Consider the following 20,546-nt stretch of genomic DNA (forward strand, 5'->3'; position numbering starts at 1 on the left):
GCTCCCCGGAGTGAATGAGCAGGAAAGCTGTGAATTACTGCATATGGAGATCAACAAATCCCCTTACTTCACTGCACTGCAGTAATAAATATACTAATTTTGACTAAATAAATGTAATCATCTTATGTTGTTGGTGATTACTTATTTATGTTAAGTCTATGATGTAAGACTATGATGGATGTTACAAAGAATATGACTTATCAATATATAGAAAATTACTTGAATGGTCCAATGGCATCATGCATAACTGTGCCATGCAGGTAAGCCTTATCGCTCAAAGCTTGACTGCACATGTGAATTTTCATTTCAATGTGACATGCACATACACACACACACATAAAGACACCGCTGGCACACCTGCAACCACACACGTACTGTATGCTTGAAGGCCTTCATGGTTGGAAGGAAAATACAATGGCGTCCAAGAGGAGATGACATGTTTGACTGGTTTTCCAACTGATATTTCTGACACACATGGAGCATGACGGGGGAATGGGATGCCGGGGCAAGATATGCTATCACCTACAGCTTCCATAAACATAATTTTACCCACTGCAGCTACACAATCAGACTTCAGTATATTACATTAAATGCAACTATGATCCCAACACTTAAGCCAATAAATGCCACTAATTACACCACCAACAGTGTAAATGTACACTCTACACTATCCTCTGCTCTGTAATGTCAAAGTTGTTTGTTAGCACACCATCCCTTATTTCACTTCAAATAATACCAAGACAAAATCCCATGATTTGCATGAACTCACTCTTTGAATGGTTTATTCGGCTTCAATTTGTTGTTCCATTATTTCCAATTAATTTTAACACAGCAACTGTCTGTGTGCTCAACCGACTGTGAAGAAGAAAGGATTAAAAATGTCCCAGGGAAGAGAATGCACACATGGCCTTTGTGTGCCCAACTCTCACTCTAAATATTGATTGATATCTATTCCATACCTACAGCGCAGTTTTAGAGCTGAGAAAGGAAAATATTAGATAGAACTATTTTCTGTACGTGGTCATTTTTTATTTAAATCATTTGCCATGGACAGAAGTCACACTGCAAACGTTACCAACTCACTGTAGTCATTCATCAAACAGCAGGCAAAATGATTCATCACATACACTGTAATTGGTTTCTCATCCCTCAAAACACACGTGTGTATTTCTTATAGAAAGGTTAGCCGTGTCATTGGGCTTTTGCCAATTGTTTGTAGAAGCCTTTTCTTGTGGGAGGGTGATCACCATCTATGCTCTATTTATAGTCACTCTGTATCCGTGATTGAAGCACCTGTAAAATAGACAATTTTACAGTCACTGCCTCTAATCACTCAGCTGTGGGTGGGAAATAACCTGTCCCCGCAAGCTGAGACCTGCCAGCCAGCTATGAGTGCACACAGTGCACAGCGTTTATGTGTGTGTATCTATGTGTGCAAACATGTTCATGGCAGTGAGCTTATAGATACTCTATGCAAACACATATCCAAAACGACTGACCAGGAGCTCAAATGTTAGGCATTTCTTTGTCTGCAACCATAGCACTTTTTAAAGAGCAATTTCTCAGTAGAAATACATCTGCAATACATTTGCATTTGATGACAGAAACTGCTTATTAAAGTTCACCCGTTGAGCAGTGACAAGGCCTTGTGTATTTGCGTATGTGCGTTTAAGTGCCAGGTTTTGCACACAACAGGGTTTTGCTTTTTTCAAGTTAATTGCCCATTTACTCAACCCTCAAGGAGAAAAGCCCCAAAAGGGCAAGAATGAAGAAATTACTCAGAGCCCTGCCCACATGTGGGCACATAATACAACCCTGTCACTCTTCCCAGGGTTGCAAGAGAAAAGTGTTCGGCTTTTAAATACAGCGTAGCACCAAACAACAAGTAGAAATGGCAAGCAGTAGAAAAAAAAATCTGTGTTTAGTGCTGTGATTATGGGGACAGAAAAGGTATTTTTCAAATTTGGTGCGTGTGTACTTTTGCATTTTGCTCTTTCGCTATTGTTATTCTGACTGGTTGATATGTGCTTGAAAGAGAAATGTTGCACTGGATTTCCTACTGGTAATGCCATTTGCTACTGTGATTAATAGAGCACAATTATGTCAATCAAATCCAATGTAACCTTCCAAATCTAGGTAGAATTTAAGCACTGAGCGTCAGATTTACTGCAGCATTTGCGCCCATTTTTAAGGCACAGATGTGATGCATTCTGCCCCAAACACATGTTGTATTTATCAAACAGACACAGGAGACTAGAGCCACAGTTCACTTGTCATTCGAGTGTCTGAAAGGTGAGCCTCTTTTCTCATGGCATATGTATTCAGGGGAGGATCACACAAATAATAGGAGGAGACATGTTAACAGAGTTTAATTATGTGTTCTGCTGGATTTACTAAGGTCACACAACTTGCGACTATCAGTTTTGTGGGGCAAATTCTCTGCCTTGGTAGGCATAAACAGAGTGCAAATAGGAATTAAACAAGCCACAAGTAAGGTTTTGGTTGGAGAAAAGAAACAGATATAAACTATAGCTTGTAAATAAAAACTAGTGCTGTCAAAATAAACATCTTAATTTTTGCAATTATTTTGAAATATTTAATGTGTCAAAAAAAAATTAGCTGCGTTTTGTTTACTACCTGTGGCGACTGACCTATGTGACAATGTGTGTCGCCAAACTGAAACATCCTGGCTAAAGATGGATGAGGACAAGGATGGAGTTCATTTGAAAAAGTTGCCTGACAGATCTTTGGAAAAAAAAAAAGAAACCTAATCTGCACAGTTTGCAAAGCCAAATTTAATTACCACAAAAGTAATTTGTATTTGACATATCACCTCAAAGCAAAACACTCTACCGAAACACAAGGCTTTGCCAATCTACATTACAGGAGTGTGTTACTCATGGGTGAATAGTGAAACCATTAAGTCAGAAGGTAACTTATGCTTTGGCTAATTGGATAGCTAAAAAGTGCCACACAATGAACATAGTAGAACACGATGGACGGGTTGCTTTGGCATTAAGGCCTAAATGCACTGGAAGCGATAACTGACGCACGTCAATTGATGCTCCTATGGCTCACTGCAAGCGTCAGATTTTAAATTCCAACACTGCAGAACCAACACAAATTTGTCATTTTGTCCTTGTATTAACCGTTAATTGGATGTAATGAATGAATGAAAAGGAGAAATGCAGAGGAGGAAAATGAAACTGAAACTAAGAGCGTCTGTGTCCACAGTAAATCATTTGTTGACTGTTTGATGGTTATTTATTTGTGCGTTAAAACGTGACTGCCGTGAAATAATCAGAATATAATGTTTCCTTTTCTCATTCAGAGGTTTTGTTCTCACTACCACTCGTTCTCCTTGCTCAACTTGCGCTATTTCTCTCTTTTTCAGCTGCAGAGAAAACAGTTTTGATCACTGAGTCCTAATTTGATGCTCCAAAAATCGAAACAAGGTCAGAGTAGTCAGGGTAGCATCAAGGCAGTTTGACGTGCGTCATGACGCTTCTAGTGCGTGTTCGGCCATTAAAAACAATAGGTGTACTTCAAAATGCACGAGTCAGACGCTTCCAGTGCGTTTAGGCCTTTAGACTGAGACATCCTTCTCCCTGGCAACACTCCCCAGCTCCTCCTGGGGGATCCCAAGGCATTCCCAGGCCAGGAGAGATATGTAGTTCCTCCAGCGAGTTGTGGGTCTGCTCAGATGTCTCCTACCAGTTGGACATGCCCAGAACAACTCCAGAGGGAGGCGTCCAGGAGGCATCCTAACCAGGTGCCCAGACCACCTCAGCTGGCTCCTTTCAATGCGAAGGAGCAATGGCTCTACTTCGAGCTCCCCCTGGATGTCTGAGCTCCTCTCTCTATCTCTAAGGCTGAGCTCAGACACTCTCCAGAGGAAACTCATTTCAGCCACTTGTATCCGCGATCTCATTCTTTCACTCTGGAACCAAACTCCTGGAAGTGAAGGATTTCAAGTATCTCGGGGATTCGAAAGTGTTCTGGCCAAATGTCGCAAGATTGTTGGGCACTTTAAGCATAGTCCATCAAACACTCAGGAACGAAAAGAACAGCAAGTGGCACTTGGACAGAATCAAGAATCACTTGTTCAGAACGTTGCAACAAGATGGAATTCTACCCTAGAGATGGTCAGTGAAACAAACCACTGACCACTACTCTGGCTCAGCAAAACAGCAACGTTGCCATGTTGATTGCACAAGAGCCTGCAAAACTGCAAAAGCTGAAGGAACTACTTGAACCTTGCAGGTAAGTTAATATTTCTTTCTTATCTCTATCTCTTTCTTTGTCTCTGTCGTCCAAGAGTGTGCTGTTTTCTCTCTCTCTCCCTCTGTGTCTTTTGTGTGTGTGTGTGTGTGTGTGTGTGTGCTGTGTGCTCTCTCTCTCTCTCTCTCCACCTGTGCCTTCTTTGTGCGTTCTAGCTCTCTCCCAATGTGTGTTCTCACTCTCTCTGTCCACTTGTGCGTGTGTGTTTTCTCACTCTCTCTCCCCCTGTATCTTCTGTATGTGTGCATGCATGTGTAGCATATGGACAAGAAAGTAGTGAGTGTCTTTTGTCCCTTGATAATGTAAACAGACTGGTCTGTCTCAGTAACTGGCTGAATGTAAATTAGGACTAAGCCAAATTGTTTTTATGGAGTGACAGAGATTTAACATTCTGAACTCTCAGCAGAATCTTTCCTTGTTCTTTTTTTCATATTTGTATGAATTATTGTGGACCTTTTTGAAATTCAACTGGCACTTGAACATGGAACACATATTTTGTTGTTAATTTCATAAATAAAGTTAATAGTTAATAAATATTCATTTATATTAGTGCAAGTAAGAAATGATTGCCTTCTAAGCTGATATCTAATTTTAATGGCCTTGATGGTTTTGAAATGCAAATCACACTTTGTTATTATTTCTGTTAGTGCATATAAGAAATATGCCTTTCAAGCTGACAGTCAATTTTGATGGCCTTGATGGTTTTATTGGAAATCTGTAGTTCACAGGAGAGAATCTGTGTTCAAAGTTTAAAAGATACTATTAACCAACAGTATTTGAATTTAAATATACTTCCTTTGTGTTGATTCTACATTAATTCCATGATTTTACATTTAAATATCCATTATTTCAAGCTTCAATCTTAAGAAGAAAAAAAGCAATTAATTGCGATTAATCACTGCGAATTCTGCGATTAATTTGTTAATTTAAAAAAAAAAAATCAATCGACAGCCCTTCTAAAAAACGATTAAACTTCACCATCAATGAACTGTAAAATCACTACAGGCTGCAACAAAACATTTCTTTCTTTTGTTAAGACATCTGTGTTTTACTTCAGGATCCATATCAACACCATCTCCAGCTCCACCTGCTCTGCTCTGAACTACAGGGGGGAGGGTGCTTGGTTGTGATTGGCTAGTGACGCACACGCACGCAGAAAACAGCACGCTCTCATGTGCACCCTGAATGACTGATTTTTGACAGTTCACTGGCCCACCAATGCAGCAGCACACTGTACTGTCCCGGTGTGCCTGATGGCAGTACACCACTGGTGCAATACCAATTTCTTTGTAAATCTGGCCCTGGATGTCCATGTCTGTAGGATGAAACATGCATGTACTCTGTACATCAAGCACCAAAAATACAGAAAACAGGGTTGGTTACCAACAGTTATATGAAGTACACCAACCACCTGTCTGGCAGAGGTCAGATATCAAAAAGACTACCAATAAAATTTGAGTACATATGTGATGAAACTCATAATGTGCACTGCAAAATATTGAATTTAGATGTAATTCTTGAGGTCATATTTTGAACATGGGACGTTGCCTGGTTCTCTTTTGGTGAATTAGTTTGTGGTTTTTGTTTTTGCATTTCAGCATGTTTAAGAACAAAAAAGAGCAGAACAATAGTAAGTTATTCAAATTAACAAAGTAAACATGAAACCACTTGAAGGCACCAAATGAAACAAACAGAGTGGAATGTTAACAATTTGGCCATTAGGCCACTGTGGCTTAGTCTGGCAATGATTTGTCACAATTTTAGCTTTGCTCACTGTAGTCTGACGGGACCATGGCTGACAAGCTTGTGAGAGATGTAACTGCAGTTGGATAATACTGCTTCATCTAACATCAGAAAAACTTAAGTTTTCATAGTTTTTAGCAAGGACTAACCAACATTTATTTAAACAGACAACAGAAGAAATTTGCCACGCAGGTGATTATGAGATGGTTAATGGAGATGCTTTCTAGCTTTAAATGCATCCTAAATGGAAGAAAAAGAGTTGCTCAGAATTTCCCCCAAATTTATTGCTCTTCTAAATCTGAGCATGACCTTGTTTAGTCTTCAGACATTATTGAAATTTACAAGTTTCTTACCTGTTTGAGTTTCTTCAAATCTTCATCCAGCTCCAGGTTGTCCAAGATTACGGCCACAAAAAGACTGAGCAGAATCTAAAATGCAACAAGAGGAAGTCATAAGAACATATGCTGTGTCTGAACACAATACATTTTTATGTCATTATCATAATCACATCTAAAAAAAGAGACTTTTTCAAAAGTATGAAGTGGCCTCGTCATTGTATTTGTCGCTTGTTCTGCCCTGGGAGATATCCTTTATGTCTGGGGTGTGAGTCATCCAAAGACTATATGTGCTGTTTGATGGCTTACCAAATCAGAAGAACAAACACTAAAATGTCAGCACTTCTTACACCTGCAACTCTGATTAACTGTGATTAGATGTACCACTTGAAAAGGCATTGAAGAGTTGGGGGCACTAATTGAATGCATTAAGAAAACAATTCATGTATCCTTTTGCCACTTATTTTTTCAAACCTATTTTTACTGAGCAAAATAATAGAATATGTGTTTAAAAAAGCATACTGCAGCAAATTGAGCCATTGTTCTTAGTGTACATTGAGTTGTGTCATTCAAATGCAAATGTCGTTATGACAAGCAGTGTCAATATACTAAAAGCCCATTTAACTTAACCAAAACACTAAAAACTCCAGTCTGTTCAATGCATTTGACTTTCACATTTGAAGCAGCATATTGAGTTCCTCACCAGGGTAGCAAACAGATGGTAAAGGATGAAGTAAATGGCCACTACCGGAGCCCACATATCACCTACTGCCACCAGAGTCTGGTCCATGACATCTACCCAGCCCTCCTGGGTTAGGATCTGGAACATGGACATGAATGCCTACAGGGAGGAAAGCACAGGATAAGAGGAAGTGAGAGAGGGATAAGAGGGCAGCATATACTAGTGGAAGCTGGGGAGATAAGGAAAGGAGGACAGGAACAGGGAGGAAATTACACAGAGAAACAGGCAGATTTTGACATTTAAAATATGCTTTTTCACAGGAGAACAAATATCAGACAGCTGACGCACATATCCCCTTCTGACCGTCTTTCTCTAGCTTGAGATTGTCAAATTTCAAAACATAAGCCAGGAAGGGAGGAAAGGAAGCAAGAGAAAGGCATCTGCTTTGCTGCCCTCTCATCTTCTTGCTAGAGGTCAGATGAAGGTGTAGGAACAGCCAGCTGCGACGCTGTGGCCCCTGGAGTCAAATGGCACGCCTGCACTTCCTTCGTAGCATCTCACCTCCAGACAGCAGCCTCCTCCTTCCTCGCCCCTCCCACCCACTCCTACATCCCAATCACTGCAGATAAAGATAAACCCAGCAACAGGTCAGCCAGTAGGAAAGGCAGCCAAACGTCATTAACTACGACGTGTGCGCATGTGTGTCTGTGTGCATGCATATGGATGTGTGAAGCACAAGCAATATAGAAACGGAAAGAGAAAATGACAGACAGAAGGGTAACACAGCATACAAGTGGCATCTGTTTATGAGCAACCTCTCCTGTCCCGCTGTGCCTGGGATCAGTGGAATGTTGGAAGGGAGAAAAAAATTAGGATGGAAAGATGCGGCTAATGAGAGAGAGAGAAGCCCATGAGCACTTATAAATCAAAGGAGGTACCACATCTGTCGACCCATCATCAGCATCTGCAGGCCTCCTTGTTGCGTGTCTGAGATATCCCTCTGGAACTGCTCATATGAGTTTACATGTAGTGTGTTTCATAGACTACCTACATACTGTTTTAATTACATTTGATGTTTCCCTGAGAGCAAATCATTTGAGTATTAGAACACATTTAGACCAAGTGTCTTTGGAGCAATTTAGTCAAACTTAATGGTTTAGTTGTTTGTCCGGATATGAGCATGTGAAAACAAGACTATTCAAAACCAGATGGCTCTAACGAAATAACTGCCTGAAAATGCTGGCTTAAACCATTTTCAAATAAACTGCATTGCATCAGGGGAAAGAAATCAATATAAACTAAATAAAGTAAGTATGAAAATACTCTAAGCTCTACAAAGCAGCAGTATTTGGGTTTCTTTATGTAGTCTTACCTGCTATTAATACAGAGAAGCTAATTTCAGTAAAGAGATAATAAGTGTAAAAGTAACCCTGAATGTAACAGATTTTGTTTAATCTCCTGATGACAGATTACCAAAAATCTGTTGAATACATGAGACGTTGTGACTCACCATGACTGTTTTACAAGTCGTGATTCATTGGGGTAGTTTCCCTAAAAAACACTTAGAAAAATACATCTAAGAAATAACTTGAAGGTATTATCCTAGTCATTGAATCTTTCTTTAATAGACTATTTCAGTTTTTAAAAACAATATTCTTTTAAAAGTATGCATATTTCCCTCTTGGTGACAGGGAGCATTGCGTGTGGTTTCTTACCCTGGGGAATGTGGTGAAACGGTCCAGCTCTTCCACAAAGCAGAACATCTGCAGGCTGATAGCTGACATGACGATGAGGAGGCTGGCTGTGAACACCACCAAGCTGCCTAGTTTTTTACCTGGACCAAATATCTTATAGACAAAGTCCTCCAGAGCTGGGGAGATCTTTATCAAACGCACCACACGTAGCACCTGAGGAGAACGAAAACAAATACTGTATCTCAACTGTAAGGTTATGGTTTGTGTGACCAGTGTTTTTGTAATTTTGGTCTTTGGGACAGTAATTTTATAGTCCACACCAGAGGAAGAGGGAGTTAATAGTTTAGAAGTTTAAAAGAAGATAGTTTAAAATAAATATCACAGTTATAAAAGCAAACATAGTAGCACATTAATAACATATTAATTTTAAAAGAAAGAGCATTATCTTGACTCTGTGCTAAAGGTGCAGTGATACTCTCCTCTGTCAAAGGGCTTAGTCGCTAAATTGCATGTGGTGACAACAACCCCGAAAAGGTAATGCATCTTGGTCAGGGTTTGATCAGGGATCCAGAGAGTGGCTATTGATCCACCTCTGCACTGTGATGCCCCTAGCCAAAGATTTTTCTTTACAATCCCGCTCTAAGCCAAATAAATGGCCATATTCCATTCCCTTGATATACAGTGAAATAAAGGAGACAAACACAGGATGCAGGTCTAAAAGAAAACCTACAGTAAACAAATACAGTAATAACACTCACAGCATGATGACAGACTAATGGGAAGACACTACCTTCTACTCCTGACAGACCATGATGAGCACAATCCATTTTACACAGACACAAGCTATGAGGCTAAGGGGCGAACCATGAGACAGGTAGTGCACAGAGGATACAAGGCTGCAACAGCAAAACTATTTTTTTGCTTATCTTTCTTTTCAGCCCCAGCCTGAGATCCACAAAACACTGGGGAATTGAAGTACATGCCGTCAATACAACTTAGATAGACATCTATCACAATAGAATTTACTGTAGATAGACAGACATCACAAATGATGGGATCATAATTGCTGTTTAAATGCATGCCACTTTAAAGTTTGTGCCACCATCTGCCAACATGTTGTCTGACCAAAGAACACTTGACTTATCTGCTTTCCTTTTTTGACAGGGAACACACCAGAGTGGCAAAAACAAATCTATTAATTATTCATTTCAAGACTGTATTGTATATATTTCATCAGAGGGGTGCCTCAAAATTGATTCTAAAAGCAGTGTTTGTGTCTATCTAAGCATAATTTCTGATCTTGCTCATTAAAAAGCATAATTCCCACTGATTCCAAACAGAGGAAATCCATATATAAATAACATAAATAAAATAACAGAATCGCCTAACAATTTCACACAACCATTGCATCAAAAAATTACCACCAGTAGTAGTACTGTAAAAAATAAATGTGATTTGTATTGTATTGCATGGTGCAGCACTACCTGAACAGCAAAGCCCTGATCACGTACCACCATGGCCAATGACCAGTTTGGAATGCATCGATACCATTTCTCACTCCTGACGTGATTACAAGTATAGGACTGTGAGTATCAGTCTATCTGATATTGATCCTTTTTGCATTAGATATATAACTGATGATTTTGGATTCATTTCAATGGGTATCATTATTGTCAATGTAAAATAGTAAAATAAAAAAGCCACAGACAAAATCACTATCATCTATACTTTTATACATTTATTTTCTCACGTATGTGCAAAAAAAAATGCCACTGTTTCAAGTGAAGCAGACATGAGACAAGCAATCGACACTCTTCTGATTCTTGAATATGATCAGTCTGATGTGCGAAACAAATAACATATACCAGAGGTGATCCCTACTGCGGTTCAGGCTCAGGGCCAGATCTGGAGAAGGTATTAAACATTAAATGACAGACTGCTGTTGTATGGTAGAATAAAAACCGTGTTTATCACCAAAGAAAATGCTGTGATTAACTATAAATGACACTCAGAGAATTTCTTTCCAGCTGTGTTATCCGTGTGCGCTTCTGTTTCTAGCCTCTTGCAAGACAAAGCAATGTTTTACATAAAATTGAATTGCATAATGTGTCACATTGTCGCTGTCACAGATATTCTATCCAGCGTTTTAAACCCAGATTGGCCAGATACCAACAACCAGAATTGGATAAGTGCATCTCAACCAGAAAGGTCCAAAACTAATACAATGCCCTGCCTCTCTGAATGAATGAATTGACTGAACTGTTAAATCATGCTGCTACTCAAGTCATTGCAATTCTGAACACACACACAGAGAGGCAGGTTCAATTTGCTGATTAAAAATCAATATGCCAAGTGTGTGTCTGTCAAAGCTGTAAGTATGGCTCTAAAGCGTGTGACATTTTGTCCAGACTGGAAGACAATTGGTAAGGCTAATGAAACACCCCTTGGCTAGATATACAATAATTAAATAAATATCTCAAACAATGGTTGTTTAGCCTGTTCCCTTCTCCTATGGGCAAGAACATACTTCTGGTTCCAGCACAGAGCCTTAAGGTTAATCACTTCTGACTAAATGTCACCTATTCAAACTGGGACCTAGTGGGAAAAATATCAGCAGGGACAGTGAATGACAAATGCTTTCCCATGAGTGAGGCGTGAATAAGACTCTTAATGCCCATAAAAACAGCTCATTAGACAAAAGCGGAATACTAATTGCATTAGGAAAACTTGTATGAACATGACATTACTGCAGTAGAAAAATCTACTGACATTAAGATTGGACTTGGAACAGTTTCCAGACTGTAATGGTCTGTGCATGTTGCTTAGCTATGTTCTAAGCTTGTTCCCCGGTGTCCCTGTTTGTATATACATTTGTTGAGACAGGAAAAACATATTTTGACTTGATAAAGTCAAAGGTGGCCCTCTTTAATTTATTGTTTTTTGTCATTAAACCTTTTCTCTGATACTGTATATTGATCCATTGTATAAACACAGAAACCATACAGTTGTCTATTATTATAAAAATTAAGCTGAACTGCAAAAAATCAGCTGTCAATTTCACATTATCCTTTGCTTATCTATGTTTGCTTATTCCATGTCTTGTTTAATGTCTTTATTATATGACAACATAGCTCTAGGGCTGAGCAGTGACTGATTTTCAAATTTAAGTTGCAATTTGAAAAAGTGCTGTCTTCAATCAGCAAGAACAGCAGCACATAATCATTATTGTTATTATCATTAATAAGTTTTAAGAGGTGAAAATTTAAGTCAGTAGATATCTGACATTATGCAGACAAACCCTGGAGTAATTAGAAATAAATCACAATTTAAGTTGCAAAAAATAATGTAATAATAATAATAATAATATATAATAATAATAATATACATTTAAAATCACAATTACATATTTTCCCTAAATTATTAAGCACTGGATAACTCATGAATGCAATGCTGTTCAGTGACCAGGATAATGGTGCACATGAATGCTGTTAAAGTCAGAAATATATATGTTGTACATGTGTTTGCTTGAGTATATGCATTGCACATGTGTGAATGGCAGTTGTTGACGGAGCCGGACAGGGATCAGAGCACCTTGTATGGTCAAGGCTCATTAAAGACCCATTGAGATGCCCTTTCCCAAACAACTGTCCATAGAGCTTTTCATCGGCTATGTACCTAAAGAAAGGTCAAAGAAAAAAAAATGTACAGGCTGTGCTGATGGTTGATGAAGCTACACTGTTGCCACATGGGTCATAACATATACAGTTGATTTCTGACATGAGAAATGTAAAAGGGTAGAAGATGTCAAATCAAACACGCTCAAAGCCAACTCATAAGTAGCACTTATGGACAAAAATACTGTAGACCACCACTACTATTAGAAAGACCAAAGGAATCACACATTTTTACTTCCATACATAGAGTACATAATGATCAGGACTTTCCCTGATGCGCACTCTTTCACTGAATACATCAGGCGTAAATGCCCATGATTGAACAATTAAACAACACTCAGAATATGCATGTATCCTCACCTGAAAGTAGGTGAACTGGGAGTGGTAGAGGTCGGGGTAGATGTGCAGTGTGGTGCCCACCACCAACAAAGATTCAAACTTGTGCAAGGAGGAGCTGATGTAGCCGGTGAAGCCGAGGCACCAGATCTTCAGAAGAGCTTCCAGGTCAAATAACACAGTAAAGGCAACCTAGGATGGGATGGAGAAAACAGAAATCAATGTTGGCATTCACTCCCTGTCAACACAAATCTCTGTCAGCACAAGATATTCTATTCTGTGGATACTGGCAAACTACTGTATTCATTTACTGTAAAGAATATTCCTGTGTAATGACCTATGTTTGTAGGATTTGCTGTGGGAAATAGGATCCTGCTATTCTGGTGCTTGGCCTGTAGCAGGGACTATACATCAGGATATCTTGGCCTCTGATGCATTGATTGTGCTCTTCCTGTTTTTAATCTCTCTCTTGCTAGTCCCCCGACTTTATGTAAGTGCAATACTAAAACACTGGAGTCCTTCAAGTAAAAGATCTGAATACGTCTTCAACCAGCATGGGTAAATACAGTAAGAAGGGCAGAATGAAATTGGCACCTCACCAATAAAATGTGTATTTCTCCATTTAACTCTGAACCCAGTGCCTGCATTTCCTATTTTCTCTTCATAGCCTTCACACCAATTGGAACAAATCTGCAGATCGATGGCTGTATGATATGGATGGGGGGAGTGAGAGGAAGTAATATTGTGTGTCTTTTTTCCCTTTTCTTATCTCCTCCATTCAGCTGTGCGTGAGAGAGAGAGAGAGGTACGGACGGGAAGAGGGAGGTGGACACATTCCTTGCCGTGTTTGTTGGCGCTTTACCAGCTGCATACTGATGACATCAAACCAACCTGTACTGTATGTGTGTATGTGGTTGTGTGGTTATTTTGAAACAGTAATATAAAAAGAACGAACAAATGTACTAAAGCCCTTTAATCAATGAATGCAAATGTATAATGCCCATTATTACACAATAATGCATAAACAGATGTATGGATTATAAACTATCCTCGCTTGTCAACATATCTTAAAGTCCCTAGTTGCATCATGCGATCATGGACAGGATCATGTGATCATGTGGCATGGACGAGGCAAAATAAAGCGGCATTCAGATTATGCAGGATTAAATGCCTATTAATAACATCCCACAACAATCCCATATAGGATGTACCAATAAGGACATCAACTGTAGAGAAAAATATCTTAAAAGTTGTGGGTTTTTTTGTTTTTTTTACATATTTTAACATAAGAAACAATCACAAACATGATCTCATAATATTTTTGTATCGTAAATGTATGAATTTATGAATTAAATATAATCTCAGGTCAAATGGCTTCCATTGAAATTAATTTAATATTACAAAAAATCAGAGGGTTTGGAGTGGACATTTGGAACTATAAGAAAAAGCGGGAAATAAAAAAAAAACAGCTCACCTCTGCCAGGTAAAACTCATCATAGTGCCTGCGGTAGTTCTCGCCTTTATAATAGTTGCTAGCAGCAACGATGACGTCCACAGCAACCATGCTCAAGATGAACATGTGGAACACAGAGGACCGCATCAGTTGCTGTGGAAACAGAGCAGTGTTCAATTGCAATCAATGTAAACTGCACAAAACTGGCAAAAAGCAAAGTAGGAGTGCAACCGTTCATTTGTTTCCCATTGAACTTGATCAGATTCTAGTTTGGTTGTGAGCCAGCAAAACCATGATAACAAAGTATAGCATTGTCTGAAATAAGTTATTTCCATTTTGACTGAAGGTTGTAACTCAAGCAGACAGGCAGGTATCAATATATATATACTGATATATATATATGTGTATATATATATATATCAGTATATCAGTGGAGGCTGGTCCATAGAGGCAGAGGAGGTTGATCCTCCTCTATCTATGGTGGAGGTGGAGTGGCGGACAGGGGAGGACAGGTGCCTGCTGTCCTCCGCAGGGCGGGATCTCTTACATTGGATTTAATGTATTTCATTTTTTTTCATGCTAACCTGTGATTGGCTCTGACACGTAAAATGATGCTCCAAGGGAGGACGTCCTCCCTTACCAATCAACAACCAGAATGCAATATTGACATTGAGTTGGTCCAATGATAGTTTCCAGATTTCATCTTCAATTCTCTCCACTGTAAGCCAGAGTAGCAGCGGTAGATAGCTCCATGCGATCCGAACCGTGAGTTTTGTTTTCATGTCAACACCCCTAGTGTTAACAGCTTTGTGGACTATATTTTGTATGTCATCCACATAGATCAGAGTGTGTAAGTCATGTATTTGATACATGCATTAATACTTTCTGATGTGAACCTATACTTTTAGATCTGTGAAAGTTTTTAGTGTTCAATCTTTCTTGTATTCAGCGCTGATCTGAACCTATCACATTATAAGCTTTGTGCTACTTTATATATTTCTGTATACTAAGAAAATACATAGGAAACACGTGTAAATCATGTGATATGTTGTCTGGTTTTGATGAGAATATAAATTTGTTGTCACAATAGAACAGTACTAAAAATTTGAATTTCACTTTGTTGGTAAAATGACACATTTGATCCACTCCATGGCTAAAATGAGCACTTCTTTGTTTAGAGACAATATGTATATGCTAAATGTCTTTAAAGAAGCAGCCTTTTCGCCACTCAAGCAAATTGTTTTATTGGCATATAAAATTGCCCCCCACCCCTCCAATTTCATCAGTTGAGACAATGATATAGTTTGATGCGGTTTGTTGTAAGATTCCATGTTGGTTTTCCTCCTGTCCTCCCCAATTTTTAGAGTCACCAGCCGCCACTGATGTATATATATATATATATATATATATATATATATATATATATATATATATATATATATATATATATATATATATACATAAAGAGCTACTAAATAAATTTGTAAATTTGTTGTCCATGTCTGCACAGGTGCAAATTCTTCTGTTTGGACAACAGCTAAAAGACAATGGCTATAACTAAAAGGCTAAAAATGGTTTTACATTGTGTTTCATTCAAGATCTGGCATCCTTAACCAATTTAGGAACCAATTTCTGTTTCACAGAAATTATTAAAACCAAATCAAGAATTACTTTGCAACACAACTTGTGATAATACTGTATATGGTGTGAACAAAACCTAGTAAGGTAACAGCAAAAAAACAGAGAAAAAACAAGCCTTGATAAAAACTACATTGTAACCATTTTCAGAAATGTATAGAAGTGTCAGAGATACAGGCTGGAAGACAGATGATAGACAGTCAGAACAAGACTATATATATGTGGTAGCATAGACACGGTTTCTTTCTTACTGGAGGTGCCAACCAACATAGGCTGTGCTGTATATAAAGAGGTGGAAACAGGCAAAGAGGGCCAGCAGCTAAACTGCACGGAATTCAAAGCAATCAGGAGCCTTTCACTGGTTGCTGGGAGAAACATCCACCCAGACAGCAAAATCAGTGTGTATTCAAACAGCCGGAAAACAAGAACAGAACGAGGCAATAAATGTATGTTATTTCTTGTGGGAATAGCAGTGGAATTGAACGCCTACAACAACATCACAGGATGGAAACAGCTATGACTTGTAAGAATGTGAGGAAAACTACAAAAAAAAGCCAGAGTCGGACAAAATACCCACCCCTCATTTAGACAAACACTGTAACTGTGTGTTCTTTTGGGGACAATGTGACAGATGTGATCACAGCCCTTAACTGCATGTATGTAGCAGAATGAACAGCTTGTGAGTGGGTAGAATCACTCACCCTAAAAAAGACTTGCATGTAATAGGAAGGATTGAAAAAAGTGAAAAATGAGAGGAAGACTTTAAGACAGATGAAGAGTATTTGCAGCATTTCTGGAAAGATCAAATTCGCCCCAGGAAAATGGGACCACTGCCATCTCCCCTCCTACACACAAATACAAGTACAGTACAAACTAGTCTAGAAAGTCTGATCTGCAATCATATTTGATGATTTGAAAAAAAGTGATGAAGATAAAATTATCTGAACTTTGTACTTGCGAGTGAATTACATGAAGTGACAAGGTGTAAAAAGAAGAAAACAGAGAAGCAGAGAGACCAGCGTGTGAGTTGGATAAAAAAAAAAAAGGTGGATACAGTCTAGTGTGTGTGTTTGTGCTCTTGTTCTAATATCTTTGTGAGAACCAATTTTAGTTTTAGAGAGACTGTCCTCGCCACAAATATGGAATAATTGATTGTTTGCTCAAACATGTAAAACAACCTACTTTTTCAATTACTTGACAAGTCACTTTTGTATTCACGCAAATTCTGACTGTTGTCTGTCATGGCAAAGGAGGAAGTACAGTAGAATGATTCTTATATTACCACAAACTGTCATTTGAAAAAGTTGGTGAACAAAATGTGTGACTTTGACATGGGAGTCCGCTGCTTGTATGCCAACTGCCTGAATAAACCTTAACCATAGAGCAGATCAGGAAGCACTCATATAAATCATTTTTGTATCATTTTTTTGGTCATTGGTTACATTTGTGGAAGAAACTAACAAACAATGTAATCCACTAAATCACACAACACTTTTGCAGTTTTGTAAAGGGACCATTACTCGTCAATCCTCACTTCAAAGGGGTGGTAGGGCAGGTAGTTCCGATGCAGAAGTGCCTTAAACCTGCATTCTCTCTAATGACCAGCAATCGCTAGTTTCAAGTCTTCTTGAATACAGCATGATGTTCATTTTGTAAATTATGGTACAGTATTTAATTTAAATTTTGACGATAAAGCAGAGTATGCTTTAGGGCATGGCTGGTTTCACCTCTACATACCCAGCTACCAAGTGCAGGAAACTTAAATCTGTAGCACCTTTTAAATTTACTTCTAGGAGCCCGCGAAGCCTTTTGCTAGTTTTAATGAGGTGCTCTTTTGCTCTTATATTTCTGTTTTACTGTTTTATTTTGTTGTTCTTCCTATTTTGTCTTGTCTTGATATCTCATCAGCTCATTATTAAACACTACATACCATTTATTTATCTCACAGATCTGAACTCCTGCTATTCTCTTAAGCTCAACTGATCGATAGAGTTGCTAGCCTTGGGGCTGGGTGTTTTTGCAGAACATACACACATGCCCACACTACACACACAGTGGTTAGTCTCCCTGACTGAGATTGGACGTGACAAAGCAGTTTGACATTTCCAGCAACCAGACGCTCTCCCCCATGGGTGTTTTGGCTGAACGGAGTTGTGTGTGTGTGTGTGTGTGTGTGTGTGTGTGAGTGTGTTTGTGAATGTGTGAGGGAGGGAGCAGGAGAGATAGAGGCAGACTGACAGAGAACAGAAAGTACATGCTTGCGCGTATGAAACGGTTGATTTTCTCAAGGTCCTGACTTTGCCCGTATTCTCTGTCAGCTTTTGGGAATCACACTACTAAGAAATGCTGGAGATCTAGCTGGAGAGTAGTGTTCATTTGTAACCTCTCACATATGGAGATACAACCAGCTCTTCCACAGAATAAACTTTTCATCTTTTGCACACATTTAACCCCATTTTTTCAAACCGACTAAAGATGTGGTGCACCTCACCAGATAATGCTCTTCATGTCATTCCCAAGGCAAAATGGCAGAGCTGCAGCTGATGGCACTGGCACACCATATATGGCCTCAAGATGTCAGAATCAATTTAACACCATCAATTGTGGGACAAGATGGCTCTCCCCTGCCGTTTGATGTTTCTTAGCTTGTGTGTCTCTGAAATCCTTTCCCACTTGTTTGATGGATGCTATTTATTTGTGTTGCCTCTGGCTGGGTCTTTGAAACACCAGGTGCTCACTGTGTACAGGCACAAGCATGCATGCAAACACACACACACGCGCTTTAAAGTCGAGTTTAAGCAAGCAGAAGCCGCACATTAAGTTGTGGCTTTCGCATTTTGCACAGGGAACGCTAGCATCATTCTGTCTGATAGCAAAGCATTGATTAATTTCTAATTTATGACACAGTACATTCTGAAAAATACAACATGTACTCAGCTTTAATTTGCTTGACTGCAACAGAGTGTGCATGATAGAAATTGTGTATGCAAATGGTGTTTTAGATAAATAGACTTCATTTCAAGCAGCATGTAAATTGGCATTTGGGGAAACAGTGCAGTCTGTGTGGAAAAAAAAAAAAAGAAAAACATAAAAAATAAAAATAAATAAACACCCAGTTCTCTTTTCATCAAGCCTTCTGGCTTCTTGTGTGGGTACTTGAGTTCTTTTATCACCCAATTTATGCTCAGTCAATTTAAACAGTGCAGCAAAGCCTCCCTCTCTAAAGGCTGTCTGGTCAGTGTGACATAAACTGCCATCTGACAGAAGAGGTGAGATAACGTTCAGCTGTGTTCATAAGAGGTGTCCCACCATGATCCGCTGGTAATAAGCATACCAATCATCTGGAGGACGGGGATATTTACATCATATATGGAACATTTCCAGTGGCTGCAACTGTAACACAACCAAGACAGAGAAACAGACTGACAGACCAACGACTGCTTCCTCATACTCCGTCTGTTCACTCAGAATGCCAAGGAGGACAAATGCTCTTTCCGCCGGTACATGAGACGAGTGTAGCACATGTGCACATAGCTGGCAGGATATAGCAGTATTCACACAGGAATTGTCACCGACAGACTGGGCCATGTTCTGGCACCAGCTCTGCTACAGTTTTCTCTCCCTTGTTTACTGAGATTAAGAAGAAACTGAGTGGGATTACAGACTGCTTCACATCTCTTCACCGGCATTTGTTGGCGAACGAATAAACAAATCATGATAATCAGAGTCTTATCAGGGCTTTTTTTTTTCCCCCCACTGAAACTCTGAATGAAAAGATGCAGAACAGACAAGCTAATTCAGACATCAAATTGCTGAACAGTATAGTTAACTCGTGGCTAACTGTGGTATCAACAGAGTTATTTTAATTTAAAGCTTTTGGCTGAAGCAGTGGGTGTGTAAAATCGTGCTGGGTTGGACATCTAGCGAAGCGGGAGCCCCTTGGCTTATTACGGCCCTGACTAAAGCAGGCTGACTCATGTCTCAGACTGGAAAACAGGCCTTAATAAAACATGATGGTCTGCCTGTCTGCGCCCTCCTACTCTTAATAACATCCACCGTGCTTTGCCACCTCTGCCTCCCTTTCTTGTCTGGTTCTTCCTTATAGACTTATAGTTTATTTCATTTCAGCGTATATCACTATATGTGCTCCTGGCTGATTGCAGCCTAGACCGAATACACAATCTGATTCAGTCATCCTGTTCTCAGAGGGCTGGTCACATCTTGTTCACTTCCTTCTTACAGGTGATTTCGTTTCCCCCTATCCACATATATCCACCCTTCTATGCCCTAATGCTGTCTTTTTTTCTCCACTGTAACCCTTTAGAAAAATGTTCTTCTCACTGTGATTATTTTCCTCCTCTCTAGCCAATTTCCCTTTTCTCTCTGCCCTCCTTCTCCTTCCACAAAGAGACAAACTGACCTTAACCTTGATACGTTGTGCATATGTGTGTGCGTGAGCTTAAAATGGTACAAGTGGTGTCACTGGGAAGAACCGTGGGGCAAAGATCAGTGGCGAGGGGGAAAAGGAGGGATCCAGAGAATCAATAACCTCTGGCTTGGGAGGGAGAGGTCAAAAAGGTGTTCCTTTCATTGGACCTCAGTACCCCCCAGTGAGATATCAGGTTATCCATCACTTTGTATTTAACTTTGCAGACAGAGGGCTGCAACAGCGGGAATGAGCAACATCAGCTGCTCATCGCCAAAAAGGCG

The 20,546-nt window shown here is 39.4% G+C and overlaps 1 protein-coding gene across 5 annotated transcripts in view; it reads right to left on the reverse strand.

The window, feature by feature from the left end:
• Positions 1–20,546, reverse strand: part of nalcn (sodium leak channel, non-selective) — a 79,589-nt gene that overhangs the window by 29,276 nt on the left and 29,767 nt on the right. For all 5 annotated transcript variants that reach the window (XM_042426740.1, XM_042426744.1, XM_042426742.1 and 2 more), the window contains 5 exons: positions 14,220–14,351; positions 12,770–12,937; positions 8,757–8,948; positions 7,063–7,200; positions 6,378–6,452 (listed from right to left, as the gene is read on the reverse strand). In XM_042426740.1, the coding sequence (XP_042282674.1) occupies positions 6,378–6,452; positions 7,063–7,200; positions 8,757–8,948; positions 12,770–12,937; positions 14,220–14,351 (705 nt within the window). The remainder of the gene's footprint in view (positions 1–6,377; positions 6,453–7,062; positions 7,201–8,756; positions 8,949–12,769; positions 12,938–14,219; positions 14,352–20,546) is intronic.

This window comes from Thunnus maccoyii, chromosome 11 (genome assembly GCF_910596095.1).
Source record: "Thunnus maccoyii chromosome 11, fThuMac1.1, whole genome shotgun sequence".
NCBI lineage: Eukaryota > Metazoa > Chordata > Actinopteri > Scombriformes > Scombridae > Thunnus > Thunnus maccoyii.